Source organism: Anolis sagrei, chromosome 3 (genome assembly GCF_037176765.1).
Source record: "Anolis sagrei isolate rAnoSag1 chromosome 3, rAnoSag1.mat, whole genome shotgun sequence".
Taxonomy (NCBI): domain Eukaryota; kingdom Metazoa; phylum Chordata; class Lepidosauria; order Squamata; family Dactyloidae; genus Anolis; species Anolis sagrei.
In genome coordinates this window covers 265,999,775-266,020,280 of record NC_090023.1, presented here as the reverse complement: position 1 = coordinate 266,020,280, position 20,506 = coordinate 265,999,775, and the positions used below count along the sequence as shown (strand labels likewise).

General features: G+C 45.8%; 1 protein-coding gene across 1 annotated transcript in view; it reads left to right on the top strand.

Annotated features, from left to right (window-relative positions):
• LOC132770400 (intestinal-type alkaline phosphatase 1-like) overlaps positions 1-20,228 on the top strand; it is a 28,245-nt gene extending 8,017 nt beyond the window's left edge. Inside the window, exons 4-11 of the mRNA XM_067466109.1 lie at positions 448-622; positions 3,744-3,916; positions 5,204-5,338; positions 7,581-7,653; positions 10,834-10,962; positions 12,087-12,278; positions 15,136-15,252; positions 19,538-20,228. Of these exons, the coding sequence (XP_067322210.1) occupies positions 448-622; positions 3,744-3,916; positions 5,204-5,338; positions 7,581-7,653; positions 10,834-10,962; positions 12,087-12,278; positions 15,136-15,252; positions 19,538-19,803 (1,260 nt within the window). The 3' untranslated portion in view covers positions 19,804-20,228. The remainder of the gene's footprint in view (positions 1-447; positions 623-3,743; positions 3,917-5,203; positions 5,339-7,580; positions 7,654-10,833; positions 10,963-12,086; positions 12,279-15,135; positions 15,253-19,537) is intronic.
• Positions 20,229-20,506: the final 278 nt, after the last annotated feature.

The following is a 20,506-nucleotide window of genomic DNA, read 5'->3' as shown; positions in this document are numbered from 1 at the left end:
GTGCCTAGAGCAAACTTTTGTTGAGAGTTTATTAGATGTCCTTGTTCAGCCACGGCATTACCAAGCGAAGAAATTAGTAAGCATACATTTAGCTATCAAGGATGCCCACCTTTTCACTCAAATCCTTTTCTCTTGCTGTGGGGTGCCAGGGCTCATCTACACTGTAGAATAAATATAGTGTAACACAACTTTAATTGTCTTGGTGCAATGATATGGCAACCTGGGAGTTGTTTGATGAGGCACCGGCACCCTGGCATAAAAGACTTTGTAAAACTGCAATTCTCGTGATTCCATAGCATTGAGCCAAGGCAGTTAGACAGCTATCAAACAGTGTAGATGCGCTCCTAGTTCACTTCTTTTCTAGTAAGAGTGCAGGTCCCTTTCCTTCCCTCTTCTCCCTGCCAAGTCACTGAAATGTGTGACCAGGTCCTCCTTGTTTTCTGGCAGACGTACAACGTGGACCGGCAAGTGCCAGACAGTGCCGGCACAGCCACCGCCTACCTCTGTGGGGTGAAGGGCAACTATCAAACCATCGGACTGAGTGCGGCTTCGCGGAATAAGCAATGCAATACAACAGCAGGCAATGAAGTGATCTCGGTGGTAAAGAGGGCCCAGCTGGCTGGTAAGTACGGAAAGGGCAGAAGTGGGGGAGATGTTTGTTGTTCGTTCGTTCAGTCGTCTCCGACTCTTCGTGACCTCATGGACCAGCCCACGCCAGAGCTCCCTGTCGGCCGTCACCACCCCCAGCTCCTTCAAGGTCAGTCCAGTCACTTCAAGGATGCCATCCATTCATCTTGCCCTTGGTCGGCCCCTCTTCCTTTTCCTTCCACTTTCCCCAGCATCATTGTCTTCTCCAGGCTTTGCTGTCTCCTCATGATGTGGCCAAAGTACTTCAACTTTGTCTCTAGTCTCCTTCCCTCCAATGAGCAGTCGGGCTTTATTTCCTGGAGGATGGACTGGTTGGATCTTCTTGCAGTCCAAGGCACTCTCAGAACTATCCTCCAACACCACAGTTCAAAAGCATCTATCTTCCTTTGCTCAGCCTTCCCTAAGGTCCAAATCCTGCACCCCTTGATGTGTTGAAACCAGGTGTTTACAACTTAAAGTTAGGGCACTTCTTGCCAAACAACATAGTAAAAATGGCAAAAGTTATTAGTAAGCCAGAACACACAGGCAAGAAGAGGCTGCAGCAGCTTGCGTTTGCCTAAAACCAACTGGGAGGAGCACAATTCTGCCTCTTCTTGCTCTCTGTCTCTCTATCTATCTCTCTGATGACTTAACTGATGTAAATTCCTTTTGTACTTGGGACCCAGTTTGCAGTAACTGAAGTAAGCCAAGGACTAAGGGGGGAAATGGAAAGAGGAGAGAGAAGCTGGGACTTTTTAAAAACAGCATGGAAACTATGGCCCCTTCCACACTGTCATATAATCCAGATTATCAAACCAGATATTCAACATTATCTGCTTTGAACTGGATTATATGAGTCTACACTGCCATATAATCCAGTTCAAAGCAGATAATCTGGATTGTATATGGGAATGTAGAAAGGACCTGTGCTGTCACTCCTGGGGTCTATAGTTCTTAGTGGAAGAAGCATGGACATGACATCTCTCCCCAGGGGATTGCTTCTTGCCCTCTTTTAGAGAACTGGAACTTTCAAGGACCAAGACACTATAGATAACTCAAAATAGGTTTATTCACAATGAGTTATCTTTCTTTAAGGCATTACACTTGGTTTTTAAAGGGGGTAAAGGAAATATACATTACAGTCTCTGGAGTCATGGGTCCAATGAGTTTTTGAGCTGAGAAGCTCCCAAGTTCTCTCTTTTCGCAATGGATGTGAAAGTCGGAATTTACACAACCCCAGCTCAATGGCCTATATTTGAAGGCACAAAGTCTTCCTTTTGCTGCCAAAGGACTGGTTTTAAGGTGCTTGAAACTCCTCAACATCGTCCAAGGTGAACTGAACATGAAGTGTGAGTCTCAAGGGTATAAACCTGAGAATTGGTGATGAGAGATAACTTAATCAAGGGCCTTAGAGCCAAGTCTTTCTCGCGTCATCTATAGAGCTGTTTGATGGTGGAATGAAGAAGGAAACACTGCTCTCCTCCCTAGGAAGAGCTGGAGCCAAACAATTGAGCTGAGGGAGCAATTCAACTGGTGCAAACAACATTGATTGACAGCTATAAATAACCAATCAACCCAACTATACATTTACAGGGTAAACAGGCAAGTTGGGGCATGTTACACAGTTCAAACCTTTGCAAATTAAAGTTTCACATATAGGTGGCGCCACTCGTGCCATCACAGGACCTGAGACAGCAGAAGGTTAACTGGGGCTTTGTTGTTCATTTGTTCAGTCGTTTCCGACTCTTCATGACTTCATGGACCAACCCACGCCAGAGTTCCCTATCGGCCGTCACCACCCCCAGCTTCTTCAAGGTCAAGCCAGTCACTTCAAGGATGCCATCCATCCATCTTGCGCTTGGTCGGCCCCTCTTCCTTTTTCCTTCCATTTCCCCAGCATCATTGTCCTCTCTAAGCTTTCCTTTCTTCTCATGATGTGGCCAAAATACTTCATCTTGGTCTCCACTATTCTTCCCTCCAATGAGCAGTCAGGCTTTATTTCCTGAAGTATGGACTGGTTGGATCTTCTCGTGGTCCAAGGCACTCTCAGCTCTTTCCTCCAGCACCACAGCTCAAAAGCATCTCTCTTCCTTCGCTCAGCCTTCCCTAAAGTCCAGCTCTCACATCCGTAGGTTACTACAGGGAATACCATTGCTTTGACTATGCAGATCTTCGTTTCCAGTGTGATGTCTCTACTCTTCACTATTTTATTGAGACTGGTCCTTGATCTCCTCGCAAGAAGTAAGCGTCTCCTGATTTCCTGACTGCAGTCTGCATCTGCAGTCATCTTTGCACCTAGAAATACAAAGTCTGTCACGGCCTCCATGTTATTCTCCCTCTATTTCCCAGTTGTCAATCATTCTTGTTTCCATAATCTTTTTTTTTTAATGTTTAGCTGCAACCCAGCTTTTGCACTTTCTTCTTTCACCTTGGTGAGAAGCCTCCTCAGCTCCTCCTCACTTTCGGCCATCAAAGTGGTATCATCTGCATATCTAAGGCTGTTAATGTTTCTTCCAGCCATTTTCACCCAAGCCTTCCATTTCTCAAGCCCCGCACATCGCATTATGTATTTTGCATACAAGTTGAATAGGTTGGGTGAGAGGATACAACCCTGCCGTACGCCTTTCCCAATCTTGAACCAGTCTGTTGTTCCATGGTCAGTTTTGACTGTTGCTACTTGGTCCTTGTACAGATTCCTCAGGAGAGAGACAAGGTGGCTTGGTATGCCCATCCCACCAAGAACTTGCCACAATTTATTATGATCCACACAGTCAAAGGCTTTAGAATAGTCAATGAAACAGAAAAACAAAAACTGCCCATGCCAAATCAGAAGAGTTGGGGTGTATCAAGACAACCACTGAGCATTTGGGGTTGCATCTGCACTGTAAAATTAATATAATTGGACACAACTTTAACAGCCATGGCTCAATGCTATGGCATCCTGGGAGTTATAATTCTGTAGTGTTTATACAGCACAAAAGGTCCAGGTTGCCATAAGATCTCTGATAGATTCACCAGGACTCAGCCATGATGAAATCTCCGTTCATGTCAGGGTTTTAATTGACTAGCTTTGACCGTTCCCTCTTCTTGAACCTCAATTTCTCCCTTTTTTTCAGGTAAATCTGTTGGGATTGTGACCACCACCCGGGTCCAGCATGCATCGCCTGCTGGGACCTATGCTCATGTGGCGAACCGGAACTGGTATGCTGACTCCAGTATGCCCCAGTCTGCCATCCAGGGAGGCTGCAAGGATATCTCTGTACAACTGGTGGAAAATGTTAACTTCACGGTAGGTTGAGGAGACAAAAACTTTTCTATAGCAGCATCCTGTCCCGCCACTCATGGGTGGGTGAGCCCCAGGTTGGAAAGGTCTGACCAGAAACATCTATCACATTTTATCTTGTCCACTGGCTAAATCTTAGGAGAAAAATGTTGAACCAGGAGAATGGAGGAAAGCATGTGTTTGGGGCCCAATGAATGAGCAAAATTTTGTGGAAGCAGATGGAAACCTCAGAAGATTGAGTGGATCAATGGCACTATCATCAGCATAGATGAAACTCTCTCTCCCTTCTGGCAGTGGCTGGTCATTTGTGTAGATGTTGAACATGGATGGAGCAAGCACGCTCCCCTGAGGCAGGCCGTTCTTCTGTTTCTGCCATCTGCTTCTTTGGCCCTGGAACTCAACAAAAAAGCTCCTGTTTTGTAGCAGGTTTCCTATGAGATGGGTGAGATGGTAGTCCTTTGTGGTATTATACATTTTTCTCAGGAGGAGGCGGTGGTTCACAGTATCATAAGCCGCTGACATGTCTATGAAGACAGCTCCTGTTATCTGCTGCTTTTCAAAGCCATCTTCTATGTGCTGAGTCAGGTTCAGCACTTGCTATGTGCAGCTTTTGCCTTTTCTGAAGCCAGCTTGCTGTGGGATCAGACAGCGGTCTATTTTTTTCCATAATTCTATGCAGAATAAGTCTCTCCAGAACTTTGTAGAGGTGGCACAGCAGGGAGATTGGTCTGTAGCTTTTTGGATAATTACGGTCTTTGCCTGGCTTCAAGATGGCGATGACCCTTGCTTTCCTCCAGATTTTGGGGATCTGACAGGATGCAGTGCAGTTGTTCATCAGCTCCAGTAGCCAGCACTTTGCTTTTGGGCCAAAGTTCTTGATTTGTTCCATCCGTAGATCATCCAGGCCAGCTGCTTTGCCATTCTTACATTTATTGAGAGCCATGTCCAATTCAGTAGATGTAAAGGGTTCATGAAGGTTGTTGTTCTCAATCTCTTGTTGTATTAATGCTGTTTTTGATGGGCAAGTCAGGACAAATAGCAACATTCACCCTTGCCTCAAGCAGACAAGAGTTCTTTCCCCCACCCTGGACATTATTCCACAGATATATAAACCCCACTTGCTGTGTTTCAAACAGACCTCACAACCTCTGAGGATGCCTTCCATAGATGTGGATGAAACGTCAGGAGAGAATCCTTCTGAAACATGGCCAGACAGCCCAGAAAACTCACAGCAACTCGACTTGATATGGTTTTCTTATATATCTTTATTGCAAAGTGATTTATTCCTGACAGGTGATCTTGGGTGGAGGCAGGATGTATATGTCCCCGGCAGGAACTCCGGACCCTGAATACCCTTCCAACACAATTCACGCTGGCATCCGCAAGGATAACCGTAGCCTCATAACCGAGTGGCTGAAGGCTTCTCCTGTAAGTGTCTTGTGCCTTTTCTCTTTTGCTTTGTGGGCTTCATGTGATCACAAAAATGAGGAGGGCTGTTGGTAACATAGGATAGCTCAGGGAAGCTGTGGTTTCCTTAATGGAGTGTGTCCATCTGGAATGTGCTCTGCCTCTTTTCCAACAGCCTTCTACCTTCCAAGCATTCTTGTTTTGCCTGGGGAGTCCTGTCCAAAGTATGACAGCCTCAATGTAGTCATCTTGGCTTCTAGGGACAGCCCAGATTTGATTTGCTCCATTTATTGATCTTTTATTGATCCCACAGTATCTTTAGAACCCAGTCAGGAGCAATTTCTGACATCCTGATTGAATCAATTCTCTCTGTGATATCCTGAAGCCAGGCGCTGGAAACCACGTTATGGAACTTGTGAAGCAACAAGTTCTAATAAGGAAATTGAGAAGATGAGCAGGAAAGGTGTATAAAAGGAAGTGGTGGTGGGAACAAAGGCAGTAGTGTCTTTCTTTGCTTATTTATTTTATTTTATTTATTTATCATGTCAGGGGCAACCATACCATTGTATTACATTTCTAACAGAACAAAACAAACAAACAGATAAAAACACACAAGGTTGCAAACTTGGTAGTTGGTTAAATGTCCTTTGACCAGTCTCCAGCCACTTGGAGTGCCTCTGGTGTTGCCACAAGAAGGTCCTCCATTGTGCATGTGGCGGGGCTCAGGTTGCATTGCAGCAGGTGATCTGTAGTTTGCTCTTCTCCATACTCGCATGTCGTGGATTCCCCTTTGTGGCCCCATTTCTTAAGGTTGGCTCTGCATCTCGTGGTGCCAGTGTCTTCCAAGTCACCCAGTCTTCTGTGTGCCCAGGAGGGAGTCTCTCATCTGGTATCACCCACGGATTGAGGTGCTGGGTTTGAGCCTGCCACTTTTGGACTCTCGCTTGCTGAGGTGTTCCAGCGAGTGTCTCTGTAGATCTAAGAAAACTATTTCTTGATTTGAGTCGTTGACGTGCTGGCTGATACCCAAACAAGGGATGAGCTGGAGATGTCATTGCCTTGGTCCTTTCACTATTGGCTGCTACTTCCCAGCGGATGTCAGGTGGTGCAATACCGGCTAAATAGTGTAATTTCTCCAGTGGTGTAGGGTGCAGACACCCAGTGATAATGCGGCCTGTCTCATTAGGAGCCACATCAACTGTTTTAGTGTGGTGAGATATGTTCCACACTGGGCATGCATACTCAGCAGCAGAGTAGCACAGCGCAAGGGCAGAGATAAAAGCAATATATCCATTTCAAAGCAAGCCTGCTTGTGAGTGGTTATTTACCATTGCTATTTAGATCCTACAGTGTGACAAACACTTCTCCAGCACCACATCTCAAATGGGTTGATTTTCTTCCTGTTGGTTTTTTCCACTGTATATCTTTATTTATTCATTCATTTATTTATTTACTGTATTTGTATATCGCCTTTCTCAGCCTATCGGCGACTCAAGGCAGTTTCCAACAAAACAGTATACATAATATCCTAGTACAGTTTAAAACATTAAAACAACATAAAACACAACAAGCAATAAAAACAACATTAGTGTCTCCTTATTGTCAAGCATTGTCCAGTTCCATCATCAAATCATCAATTTCATATATCCGTTACTCTGTATTTGTGAACGCTTGCTCAAACAGCCATGTTTTAACTTGTTTCCGAAACGTTAAGAAAGGAAGGAGCAGATCTAATCTCTCTAGGGAGGACGTTCCACAGCTGAGGGGCCACCACTGAGAAGGCCCTGTCTCTCGTCCCCGCCAGACGTACCTGTGACGAAGGCGAGGCCGAGAGCAGTGCCTCCCCAGACGATCTCAAAGTCCTTTATGGTTCATAAGGGGAGATGCATTTGGACAGGTAAGTTGGGCCAGGGCTTTCCATACATAGCAATTTGAAATACAATGACACGGACCATCCTAACTTTAGTATTCAGCGATATATATCTATACTTCAGGATCTTGTCTAATTCCTTCATAGCTGCCCTTCTAAGCAACGGTCTTCTTCTGATTTATTGAAGTCTCCATTCTGCTTAATGACTGAGCCAAAGTCTGGAAAATCCCACACGATTTCAAACTCCAGGCCAGAACAAGCTAAATGTACTGAATGCATCCTATGTCCACCATATCTTGCCATTCAGGTTACATTTCTACCATGAATGTGGCAAGGAATATTCATCTTTAGTAGACAGATGTCATTCCTTTTCCTATTTCTTTTTGTACCCAGGGCTCCAAATATGTCTGGAACAAAACAGACCTCTTGGCAGCTGCCGATGACCCGAATGTGAGCCGCCTCATGGGTAAAGTGTTCAAACCTGTCTCCCAGCTGATGCCAGAAAGTATATTTTGTTGTTGTCTGCCTTTATTGTGTGATATACGTATCATTTCCAATATATGGCAACCCTAAGGGCTGAGAACCTTCATGGCTAAATGGGGAATCAAACCTTGGTCTTCAGGGTTGTAGTCCAATACTAAAAAAAACTCCTCATCCATATTTTTTTTGATATGTGCCTTCAAATTAACTTCACCATATAGGGAGCCTATCATAGGATTTCTTTGGCACGACCTGTTCAGGGTGGATTAGTTTTCTCAGGCTGAAAAAGTGACCTGTCCCCAGTTATCCAGTATATTTCCATAACTGAAAAGGGAGTTGAACCCTTGAGTTCCAGAGCCCTCATAGAATCATAGAATCAAAGAGTTGGAAGAGACCTCATGGGCCATCCAGTCCAACCCCATTCTGCCAAGAAGCAGGAATATTGCATTCAAATCACCCCTGACAAATGGCCATCCAGCCTCTGCTTAAAAGCTTCCAAAGAAGGAGCCTCCACCACACTCCAGGGCAGAGAGTTCCACTGCTGAACGGCTCTCACAGTCAGGAAGTTCTTCCTAATGTTCAGATGGAATCTCCTCTCTTGTAGTTTGAAGCCATTGTTCCGCGTCCTAGTCTCCAGGGCAGCAGAAAACAAGTTTGCTTGCTCCCTCCTCCTCCCTGTGGCTTCCTCTCACATATTTATACATGGCTATCATATCTCCTCTCAGCCTTCTCTTCTTCAGGCTAAACATGCCCAGTTCCCTAAGCCGCTCCTCATAGGGCTTGTTCTCCAGACCCTTAATCATTTTAGTTGCCCTCCTCTGGACACATTCCAGCTTGTCAATATCTCTCTTGAATTGTGGTGCCCAGAATTGGACACAATATTCCAGATGTGGTCTAACCAAAGCAGAATAGAGGGGTAGCATGACTTCCCTGGATCTAGACACTATCCTCCTCTTGATGCAGACCAAAATCCCATTGGCTTTTTTTGCCGCCACATCACATTGTTGGCTCATGTTTAACTTGTTGTCCATGAGGACTCCAAGGTCTTTTTCACACGTACTGCTCTCGAGCCAGGCATTGTCCCCCATTCTGTATCTTTGCATTTCATTTTTTCTGCCAAAGTGGAGTATCTTGCATTTGTCACTGTTGAACTTCATTTTGTTAGTTTTGGCCCATCTCTCTAATCTGTCAAGATCGTTTTGAATTCATACCAATACATGCCAAGGGAAGAGGCTAGATATAAATATATACCGTATTTTTATTATTCTAAGATACTAACAGTTGTGAGATACACAAAAAACTACATGTGTTCCTGTATGGCAGGGGGTTGGACTAGATGGCCCTTGTGGTCTCTACATAGTATTCTAAAATTGACTTTTGAACAAGAGTGGGCAGAGTTTTAAGAGCAGAGGCTTTACGTTAACTGGGCCCGTGTAGAGACCATCCTATGGCTGTGAAAGTTTTAACTATACTTGTCAGAGAAGTGTTTAAAGCTGTGGTTCCCAACCTTTTTTTGACTTTTCTTTCTTACTTACTTAGGCGATGTCTCATTGTTCGAGTAGGATTATCTTCCAGGGTGGGTCCGTAGGTGACTATGGAGCCCTCTTCTTGACCTGCATCTTCTCCCTCAGTGAGGGCATTGGTTTCTAGGTGGAAGGTGGTCTCAGTCAGGGTTGGCTTGACACACCTTTCTCTTGGCACGTTTCTCTCTTTCACCCTCCATTCGTGCTTCTTCAAATTCTGCATCACTGCTGGTCACAACTGACCACCAGCTGGAGCGCTCAAGGGCCGGGGCTTCCCAGTTTTCAGTGTCCATGCCAGAGTTTTTAAGGTTGGCTTTGAGCCCATCTTTAAATCTCTTTTCTTTCCCGCCAACATTCTGTTTTCCATTCTTGAGTTCAGAGTAGAGCAACTGCTTTGGGAGACAGTGGTTAGGCATCTGAACAATGTGGTCGGTCCAGCGGAGTTGATGGCAGAGGACCATCGCTTCAATGCAGATGGTCTTAGCTTCTTCCAGCACGCTGACATTTGTCCGCTTGTCTTCCCAAGAGATTTACAGGATTTTCCGGAGGCAGCGCTGACGGAATCATTCCAGAAGTTGCATGTGACGTCTGTAGGCAGTCCATGTTTCGCAGGCATATAGCAGGGTTGGGAGGACAATAGCTTTATAGACAAGCACCTTGGTATCCCTACGGATGTCCCAGTCCTCAAACACTCTGCTTCATTTGGAAAAAAGCTGCACTCGCAGAGCTCAGTCAGTGTTGTATTTCAGTGTCAATGTTGACTTTGGTGGAGAGGTGGCTGCCAAGGGAGTGGAAATGATCAACATTTTCTAATGTTACACCATTAAACTGTATCTCTGGCATTGGAGAGGGATTGGCTGGTGACTGCTGGAAGAGGACTTTGGTTTTCTTGATGTTCAATGACAGGCCGAGCTTCTCGTATGCTTGTGCGAAGGTGTTTAGAGTGGCTTGTAGGTGTTCTTCTGAATGTGCACAGACAACATTGTCCTTAGCATACTGGAGTTCTATAACAGATGTTGTTGTAACCTTGGTGTTTTTGACCAGGGACCACTTGACTAGGGACCACTTGACCAGGAACCACTCTCCAACATTAGTTCCAAAAGGGTTACATATCAGTTTTTGGTCAACTTTAGATTTGGTTTGGTTATTTGGGGTGCTGATTCAGATAGACCACATCAGCTCTAGTTTCTGAAACAGAATATATGCCACCCAGTAGTCACTATCTACCCGCCTAAAGAAAAACATATTTAATAATCTAGAAGGGATGTGGTCTATCCGAGGGGTTGGGCTGGTCAGTGACAGGGAAGGAGTAGCACGTGGTTCGAAAGGAGCAGAATAAATAAATAAACAGGGCAGAGGCTCACGACCAGATTTTCATCTTCACGGCCCACTAGTGGTCTACAGCCCACTGGTTAAGAACCACTGGTTTAAAGGAAGAGCCTTCTGCACCCACAATCTAATCTCACTCACATCCTGAAATGGGACACCCCAAACAGGGGCACAATTGTAAACTGTCCTGGTTGGTTAAACCAAACCCAATTCCTCTTCCCAGCCCATCTTCTCATCTTGACATGCCTCAGGTCCATCTCTACACAAAAACTACTTACAGCTGCTATTTCCTCTTTCTCCATCCCTCCCTGCAGGTCTCTTTGAACCCAAGGACATGCAATATGAGCTGAAGCGCACTAACGACCCATCTCTCATAGAGATGATAGAAGTTGCAATCAAGCTGCTCAAACGCAACCCCAAGGGTTTCTACCTTTTCGTTGAAGATAAGTTGGATTGTGGAATCCTTGGGCATATCCGAATCACAATTCACAGGGTCAAAACTCTAGGATTCGGGGAGATTGTGACATTACTTACCACTATACTTGATATTCCCCTCTTTCCAGTGTAGATAGGGCCTCAGTTTCGCACAGAATTTCGATGAAAAACCGAGGCGCCTTCCACACCACCCCTATACCCCAGGATCTGATCCCTGATTATCTGCTTATCCCAGATTTTCTGGCAGTGTAGACCTATGTAAATCAGTTCAAAGCAGATAACCTGGGATCAGATCCTGGGATATAGGGGCAGTATAGAAGAGGTCTGGATTTACCAGGATGTGAGTTATCCTTGTTGTAGCCAAAGTACTATCAGATGGCTTGGTTTTGAGTGACCAAGACCGAAAGCATCCCATCCCTGGCTTCAAATATTGCAGTTAATGGTTAGTGTTAGGGATTGCAATTAATTTATTGTAGAGTTTTATGTTTTTATTATTCTTCTGGGTAGTATCCTGGTTGGCTGGACTGCCTGAACCACCTCCCCTACAATCTAAGGACCTCATCACATTGATGAGGGGGCAGCAGGGTGATTTGCCAGCTTCTGTCGTGAATCTGCAAGACAGCAGGACAATCCTGGTGCTCTGCACCCTGTCTCACCTGCAGTGACACTTCCCCATTTCATGTGGGGAAGTGTTGCAGCACGGCTTCCCCCCACATTGGCCCTGTTGTTTCCTACACAACATGGGAAGCAAAGTGTCATAGGACGTTTGTGCCACAGTTGACTGATGGAACCCCACTGGAAGTGAGTGTGCATCATGTGATGGGCAGAGTGGGGTTCTGTCAATCAGCTGTTCTGCAAGCATCCTATGGCTCTTGCAGCCACCCATGTGATGGTTGTAGATCATAACAATGTCCCCTTTCAATTAGCTCCCTAAATCTCTGAAAAATTCAGGGCGGAGGATTAGAGACAGCACGAGGGTGGAGAAACAGTGAGATTTTATTTCTGTGGGGACCCAGGAAGTAGTCATACAGAATCTATTTGAGGAGTCTTAAAACCTGAGAAACCCATTCAACCCAGGGAGTGTTTGTGGTTTGCCAGACATCTGACATGGAGTGTGTCCTTTTCTCTGTACGAGGTAACATCGACCTGGCACACCACAGTGGCCTTGCCAAGCGTGCTCTGACGGAGGCGGTAGTGTTCGACAAGGCCATCCAGCGAGCAGGAGAACTGACGGATGAAGACGAGACTCTGAGCGTGGTGACCGCCGACCACTCCCATGTTTTCAGCTTTGGTGGCTACACGTTGAGGGGCACCTCCATCTTTGGTAAAGGACTGACACCTTGGTTAACACTGTGATGGTGGTGGTAGTGATGCTGGATTGCTACCACTTGAAGCTTAGCTCACGATAGGGACATGAGAATCCAGTAGGTTCCCAGGCAGTGTTTCAGAACCGGGTTGTAAACCACAACCCGGATTGACATCAACTCCCTAGATCAGTCAGTCTGGTTTCAGGCCTGGTCACGGCACCAAGACAGCCTTGGTCGCCTTTGTGGATGACCTCCGTAGAGAGCTAGACAGGGGGAGTGTGACCCTGCTGGTTCTCTTGGACATCTCAGCGGCTTTCGATACCATCGATCATGGTATCCTTCTGGGTCAACTCTATGGGATGGGTCTCGGGGGCACGGTTCTATCGTGGCTCCGGTCCTTCCTGGAGGGACGAACCCAGATGGTGAAGCTGGGAGATGCCTGCTCGGACCCCTGGCCTTTGACCTGTGAGATCCCGCAAGGCTCTATTCTGTCTTCCATACTTTTTAACATCTACATGAAACCACTGGGAGAGGTCATCCGGAGTTTTGGAGTTGGGTGCCATCTCTACGCAGATGACGCCCAACTCTACTACTCTTTTCCACCTAATTCCAAGGAGGCCTCTCGGGTGCTGGATGAGTGCCTGGCTGCTGTGTCTATCTGGATGAGGAGGAACAAGCTGAAGATCAATCCCAACAAGACAGAGGTCCTCCTGGTCGATCGCAAACCGGATCGGGGTATAGGGTGGCAACCTGTGTTGGACGGGGTTACACTCCCACTGAAGCCACAGGTCCGCAGTTTGGGAGTCCTCTTGGATTTATCGTTCACGCTTGAGGCTCAGGCGTCGGCGGTGTCTGGGAGGGCTTTTGCACAATTGAGACTCTTGCGCCAACTGCGACCATACCTCGTGAAGGCTGATCTGGCTGGGGTGGTCACCTCTAGACTGGATTACTGTAATGCACTCTACGTGGGGCTGCCCTTGAAAACGGCTCGGAAATTCCAACTGGTCCAACAGGCAGCAGCCAGGTCAACCAGAGAGAGGTCAACCCTCCTGTTCAAGGAGCTCCACTGGCTGCCGTTTATTTTCTGAGCTCAATTTAAGGTGCAGGTGATTACCTACAAAGCCCTAAACGGTTTGGGACCATCCTACCTGCGTGACTGCATCTCCGTTTATGAACCCACGCGTTCACTTCGTTCATCCGGAGAGGCCCTGCTCGTGATTCCGCCTGCGTCACAGGCGCGCTTGGTGGGGACATGAGACAGGGCCTTTTCTGTGGTGGCCCCCTGACTCTGGAACACCCTCCCCAAAGATCTTAGACAGGCCCCTACATTGGCAGTCTTTAGAAAGAACTTGAAGACCTGGCTGTTCCGATGTGCCTTCCCAGAATAGGAATCTCCAGTAACAAGGCCCAGAAGCACTTTATTAGAACTAAGATTGCTGCACACTGCATACTGCACTTACCTTATAATCCTTACATATCACCTGTCACATCAGCACTTTTAATCCTGTACCCATTACTCTGGCCCGGCCCAGTTTTATAGTTTCTTGATGTATTGTTTATTGCTTGTTGTTTAATATTGCTTTAACTGTTTTTAATTTGCTTTAGGTGTTGTATTGTTATGTTGTGTTTTGTGGCCTTGGCCTTCGTAAGCCGCATCGAGTCCTTCGGGAGATGCTAGCGGGTTACAAATAAAGTTAATAATAATAATAATAATAATAATAATAATAATAACCACTCATTTTGGAGATCAGCAAAAGGATATTGCTTTGGGGATATGATTTCATATGCTTGTTGGGTAGAACTGAAATGTTAGGCCTGCTGCATTTCCCAAGTGAAACATGGAGCTGGAATGAATCCTGAAACCGAGCAAGGCAAACAGACCATCAATAACTTTGGCTTAAGTCTCATGACTGCTTTCAGTCCAAGCAACTCCCAGCACTGATTGAGATAGATAAAAGGTTATTCCAGACACCAGTATTTTAGAGTTGTGTGTTGTTGTTCATTCGTTCAGTCATCTCCGACTCTTCGTGACCTCATGGACCAGCCCACGCCAGCGCTCCCTGTCGGCCGTCACCACCCCCAGCTCCTTCAAGGTCAGTCTAGTCACTTCAAGGATGCCATCCATCCATCTTGCCCTTGGTCGGCCCCTCTTCCTTTTACCTTCCACTTTCCCCAGCATAATTGTCTTCTCTAGGCTTTGCTGTCTCCTCATGATATGGCCAAAGTACTTCAACTTTGTCTCTAGTATCTTTCCCTCCAATGAGCAGTCGGGCTTTATTTCCTGGAGGATGGACTGGTTGGACCTTCTCGCAGTCCAAGGCACTCTCAGCACTTTCCTCCAGCACCACAGCTCAAAAGCATCGATCTTCCTTCGCTCAGCCTTCCCTAAGGTCCAGCTCTCACCTCTGTAGGTTACTACAGGGAATACCATGGCTTTGACTATGCGGATCTTTGTTGTTGTGTAGAGTTGTGTAGACAATGACAAAGTGAGCATGAGCAATATATTTAATGCACATGTGATAATCCTCATCTGAAATCTATGTGACCAGTGCAGTATGCACCCAGAGCTTGTTTACTGCTCATGTGAATGTTCTCAGGGATTGGCATGGGTTTTACCCTAGCCTCTGATGGTTTGCCTTGGGCACCTGAATGAACTCTTGTTTGTCAGCCTAGAGATTTTTACAAGGAAGGAAGCTTTGGTTTGCAGCCCTTGAAGCTCCTCCATGTAACTGAGTTCTGTTATGAAGTAAGTACTCATCTCTACTGAAATGTACCCTTCTACCTCAGAGCTATCTCAAGTTAGAATTTGCTCCCTGTCCCCAATGAACACATTCCCCATACCTTATCTAACCCATCTTCCTCTTCTGTCACCAGGCTTAGCCCCTGAACTAGCAGATGACAACAAGACATACACGTCCATTGTGTATGGGAATGGGCCAGGCTACCAGATCACTAACCAGGGACGTCCCAATGTGGGTGCAGAAGAGAGTGGTAAGAAGGATTGTGTTCACTGATAAGATGTCCTGATATAGTGGGTGGGATAGGGTTGACAGGTGCCCTTTATCATAAGATGCTGATTATTTGTAGATTTAATAAAATAGATTATATATGATAGATTGGGGCTCCTTTGAAGGAGTATGAAATGTTGCACTTATATTGGGTGTACTATAATCATCATCATCATCATCATTGTAATCATAATAATAACAACAATAACGATGGCCATATAGTCCAAAAAACCTACAACAACTCAGTGATTCCAGCCACGGAAGCCTTCAACAATATATGGACTTACTTTGCTGAAAGTTGACCATGGTGTTGTTCTTGAGGACTTAGAAGTTTCTAGAGAGGGCCTGTTCAACATCTTTATTAATGACTTAGATGAAGGGTCAGAAGGCATGATCATCAAGTTTGCAGATGACACCAAATTGGGAGGGAGAGCCAATACTCCAGAGGACAGGAGCAGGATTCAAAACGATCTTGACAGATTAGAGAGATGATTGACCAAAACTAACAAAATGAAGTTCAACAGGGACAAATGCAAGATACTCCACTTTGGCAGGAAAAATGAAATGCAAAGTCTTTGTGGACAACAGGTAAAACATGAGCCAACAATGTGATGTGGCGGCAAAAAAAGCCAATGGGATATTGTCCTGCATCAATAGGAGTATAGGGTCTAGATCCAGGGAAGTCATGCTACCCATCCTCTATTCTGCCTTGGTTAGACCACACCTGGAATATTGTGTCCAATTCTGGGTACCACAATTGAAGAGAGACATTGACAAGTTGGAATGTGTCCAGAGGAGGGCGACTAAAATGATCAAGGGTCTGGAGAACAAGCCCTATGAGGAGCGGTTTAAAGAGTTGGGCATGTTTAGCCTGAGGAAGAGAAGGCTGAGAGGAGACATAAATATGCGAGAGGAAGTCATAGGGAGGAGGGAGCAGGCTTCCTTTCTGCTGCCCTGGAGACTAGGACGCAGAACAATGGCTTCAAACTACAAGAAAGGAGATTCCATCTGAACATTAGGAAGAACTTCCTGACTGTGAGAGCCATTCAGCAGTGGAACTCTCTGCCCTGGAGTGTGGTGGAGGCTCCTTCTTTTGAGGCTTTTAAACAGAGGCTGGATGGCCATCTGTCAGGGGTGCTTTGAATGCAATTTCCCTGCTTCTTGGCAGGAGGTTGGACTGGATGGCCCATGAGGTCTCTTTCAACTCTATGATTCTATGATTAAAAAGTACTGTTTGGGGTTATTTTCCACATTTGGGAGAGTTATACACATATACACATACACACATGCAGGTGCTTCCATATAGAATCATAGAATATAGAGTTGGAAGTGACCACGTGGGCCATCTAGTCCAACTCCCTGCCATGCAAAAAAGGACAATCAAAGCAGAACTTGTATTGTCGAAGGCTTTCATGGCTGGGATCACTGGGTTGTTGTAGGTTTTTCCGGGCTATATGGCCATGTTCTGGAGGCAATTTTTCTCCTGACGTTTCGCCTGCATCTATGGCAAGCATCCTCAGAGGTAGTGAGGTCCTCACTACCTCACTACTTCTGAGGATGCTTGCCATAGATGCAGGCGAAACGTCAGGAGAAAAATTGCTTCCAGAACATGGCCATATAGCCCGGAAAAACCTACAACAACCCAAAGCAGAACTTATTAACTGTGACTTCTGTGTGTCAAATCTGCATGTCATGAATTTCAACTGGTCATCATTGCAATTTGGATAATCCAACAATGCTAGGATCGATAGTTGGCACACAACGATAGCCTGCCACATGGCTAGGAAGATCGTAAGATAAGGGTTTAATGGCAGAGGAAAAGCACTAGCTAAAAGAGAATCCAAAGGGCACACAGACCAGTGTAAAAATTGCATAATTCAGAGTGTGATGCAATGGTTTGAACATTGTGTTATGACTCTGGAGATGAGGATTTGTGTATCCATATGACCTTCGGAAACATATCCCCTGCGGATATAGAGGCCTTACTGTATGTTCTCTCTCCATGTGTGTCTGAATGGCAAGCTGAGGTTGGTTCTTAATGCCCAGTATGACTCTTGTACCTGCACGCGATGAAATACGTCTCCTCCAGGTGAATAGTGAACGTCATTGAAAATCAACAACTAGTCCAAGAAGTTATCATAGAGTCACCTAGGAGAACCTAGGAAATTCTGAGAGAGGATGCCCCTTCGGATATTTTGTAAGTCCTGTAGGGTGATTTTACAGTAACTTCTGGTAGTAGGTGTACATTTCAGTGAAGATCATATTCTCCATTATGTCATGTCACCGGAAGCTTCAATTTGATCCAATGGTCAGCAGCCAGATTGCTAACAGGAGCGGCGCTCAGGGAGCATACAATTCCTCTGCTATGCCAGCTCCACTGGCTGCCAGTTTGCTACCAGGCACAATTCAAAGTGGAGACTTCAGCCTATAAAGCCTAAATCAGTAGTTCTCAACCTGTGGGTCCCCAGGTATTTTGGCCTACAAATCCCAGAAATCCCAGCCAGTTTACCAGCTGTTAGGATTTCTGGGAGTTGAAGGCCAAAACATCTGGGGACCCACAGGTTGAGAACCACTGCCCTAAATGGTTCTGGCCCAACTTACCTGTCCGAACCGCTCTGGCACCACGAGATGCAGAGCCAACCTTCAGAAATGGGGCTACAAAGTTGAATCCTCGACATGCGAGTGTGGAGAAGAGCAAACCACTGCCCACCTGCTGCAATGCAACCTGAGCCCTGCCACATGCACAAGGGAGGACCTTCTTGCAGCAACACCAGAAGCACTCCAAGTGGACAGATACTGGTCAAAGGACATTTAACCCACTACCAAACTCACACATTTTGTATTTTTCTGGGTTTTTTTGCTTTGTTCTGTTAGAAATGTAATATAATCGACTGGTTGCACTGACACGATAAATAAATAAAACCTATCCGAATGCATCTCTCCTTATGAACCTTGCAGGACTTTAATATCATCTGGTGAGACCCTGCTCTCGGTCCCGCCTTCGTCACAAGCACGGTTGGCAGGGACAAGAGACAGGGCCTTCTCAATGGTGGCCCCTCGACTATGGAACGCCCTCCCTAAGGACAGCAGATCAGCTCCCTCCCTTTTAACATTTCGGAAGAGAGTTAAAACTTGACTTTTTGAGCAGTCATTTGCAAATACAGTGTCACAGACATAGGAAAATGGAATAGTTGGATGATGTGATTGGATGATGTTTTTAATGAGGAGACCCTAATGATACATGTTTTTATTGTCGAAGGCTTTCATGGCCGGAATCACTGGGTTGTTGTAGGTTTTTCCGGGCTATATGACCATGTTCTGGAGGCAATTTTTTTCCTGATGTTTCGCCTGCATCTATGGCAAGCATCCTCAGAGTAGTGAGGTCTGTTGGAAGTAGGAAAAATGGGTTTATATATCTGTGGAATGACCAGGGTGAGACAAAGGACTTTTGTCTGCTGGAGCTAGGTGTGAATGTTTCAGCTGATCACCTTGATTAGCATTCAATGGCTTGGAAGTGCCTGGGGGGAATCTTTTGTTGAGAGTGATTTCATGTGCCTGTTTGTTTCCCCTCTGTTGTTTTGCTGCTATAATTTTTGAGTTTTCTAATACTGGTAGCCAGATTTTGTTCATTTTCATGGTTTCTTCCTTTCTGTTGAAATTGTCCACATGCTTGTGGATTTCAATGGCTTCTCTGTGCAGTCTGACATGGTGGTTGTGAGAGTGGTCCAGCACTTCTATGTCCTCAAATAATATGCTGTGTCCAGGTTGAACCAACCTGGACACAGCATATTATTTGAGAACACAGAAGTGCTGGACCACTCTCACAACCACCATGTTTTATTGAATCTGCTATGGTTTTATTATTCAATTGTATTGTATTTTATGGTCTTGGTACCAACTGTAAACCATCCTGAGTCGCCTGCGGGCTGAGAGGGACAGTATATAAAAATAGTAAGTAAGTAAGTAAGTAAGTAAGTAAGTAAGTAAGTAAATAAGTTCAGCGAATTATCCCCTGCAGATATGGGGGTTGCAACATATGGCGATTGATGAGTTGACCGAGGTTGTCTCTAGGTCTGAGGTTTTGACCCCAAACCCACAGGGTTCAAGATGATCCCAAAGTGGCAACCTTGGGAAGATGACTGGAAGGAGTTGTCAAGTAGGGTTGTATCCACAAGTTACACTCATTTGGGGCTGGGTTGGGGACACAGAAACACAATGTTGGTAGGGATGACTCCATGTTCCTCTCTTGTGCCTCTTCCCTTTATCAGAGGGTGACGAATACCATCAACAAGCCACCGTCCCACTTTCCTCGGAGACCCACGGAGGAGAAGACGTGGCTATCTTGGCCAAGGGTCCAATGGCTCATCTCTTCCACGGGGTCCAAGAACAGACATACGTTGCCCATCTCATGGCCTACGCTGCCTGCATAGAACCATATGAGGACTGTGGCCTGCCACGTTTGAACTCCGCCAGTGTTGCCAAGCCCACATCGGTGCTTCTCCTGCTCATCTCCTTGCTCCTTTGGGGTTGGTAGCCTTCCTCTGAACAATATGGAGACCATCACATGCCACTTTATTCTGTCATCCGGGTAGTTCTTCCCTCTCCAATGCCACATGGAGTATTGTTTCAGTCAGTTTGCCTTCAAAGCCTCTAGCTTGTTGAAAAATTGTCTTCTGTTTTGTTCTCTTGCTGGGAAGGTTATCTCATGTGTCAAATTAGGATTGTAGGCATCACCTGCTTCTCATATTTGGAGCATTTCTTGGAGACAATTTAATCCAAATGGCTTTTGTGGGCTGTGAATGGAGTCCCCGCAAAGCCCTTGAGAAGGAGCACTCAATGAATGGATCACACTCATTTGCCCATGCAGACAAAACAGTGCTGGCCTTTTAATTCAATATAATCAGCAGCAGAAAAATACAATGCAACAATTTCTGTACAGAGAGCTCCTTAAGCCCTAATGCCCACATAGTGCTACCTGGTCACCAGGAATATGCCTGTAATCCGTCTGGGAGACAGGGAGCAAGACGGCACAAATCTCAATGGCCCTTTGTTTGTTTTCCAGTCCAGCATGGGGAGGATGTGGACTGGGCTGCAGTATGCCAGGAATGGGATGGGATGGACTCTCCATTCAATGTACCTCACCACATTTGGCCCAAAGCAACAGTACATTGGATCCTTGGTATCCACTACAGGACTTCCTATAGATAATGGAAAACTATAGATGCTCAAGTTGCATT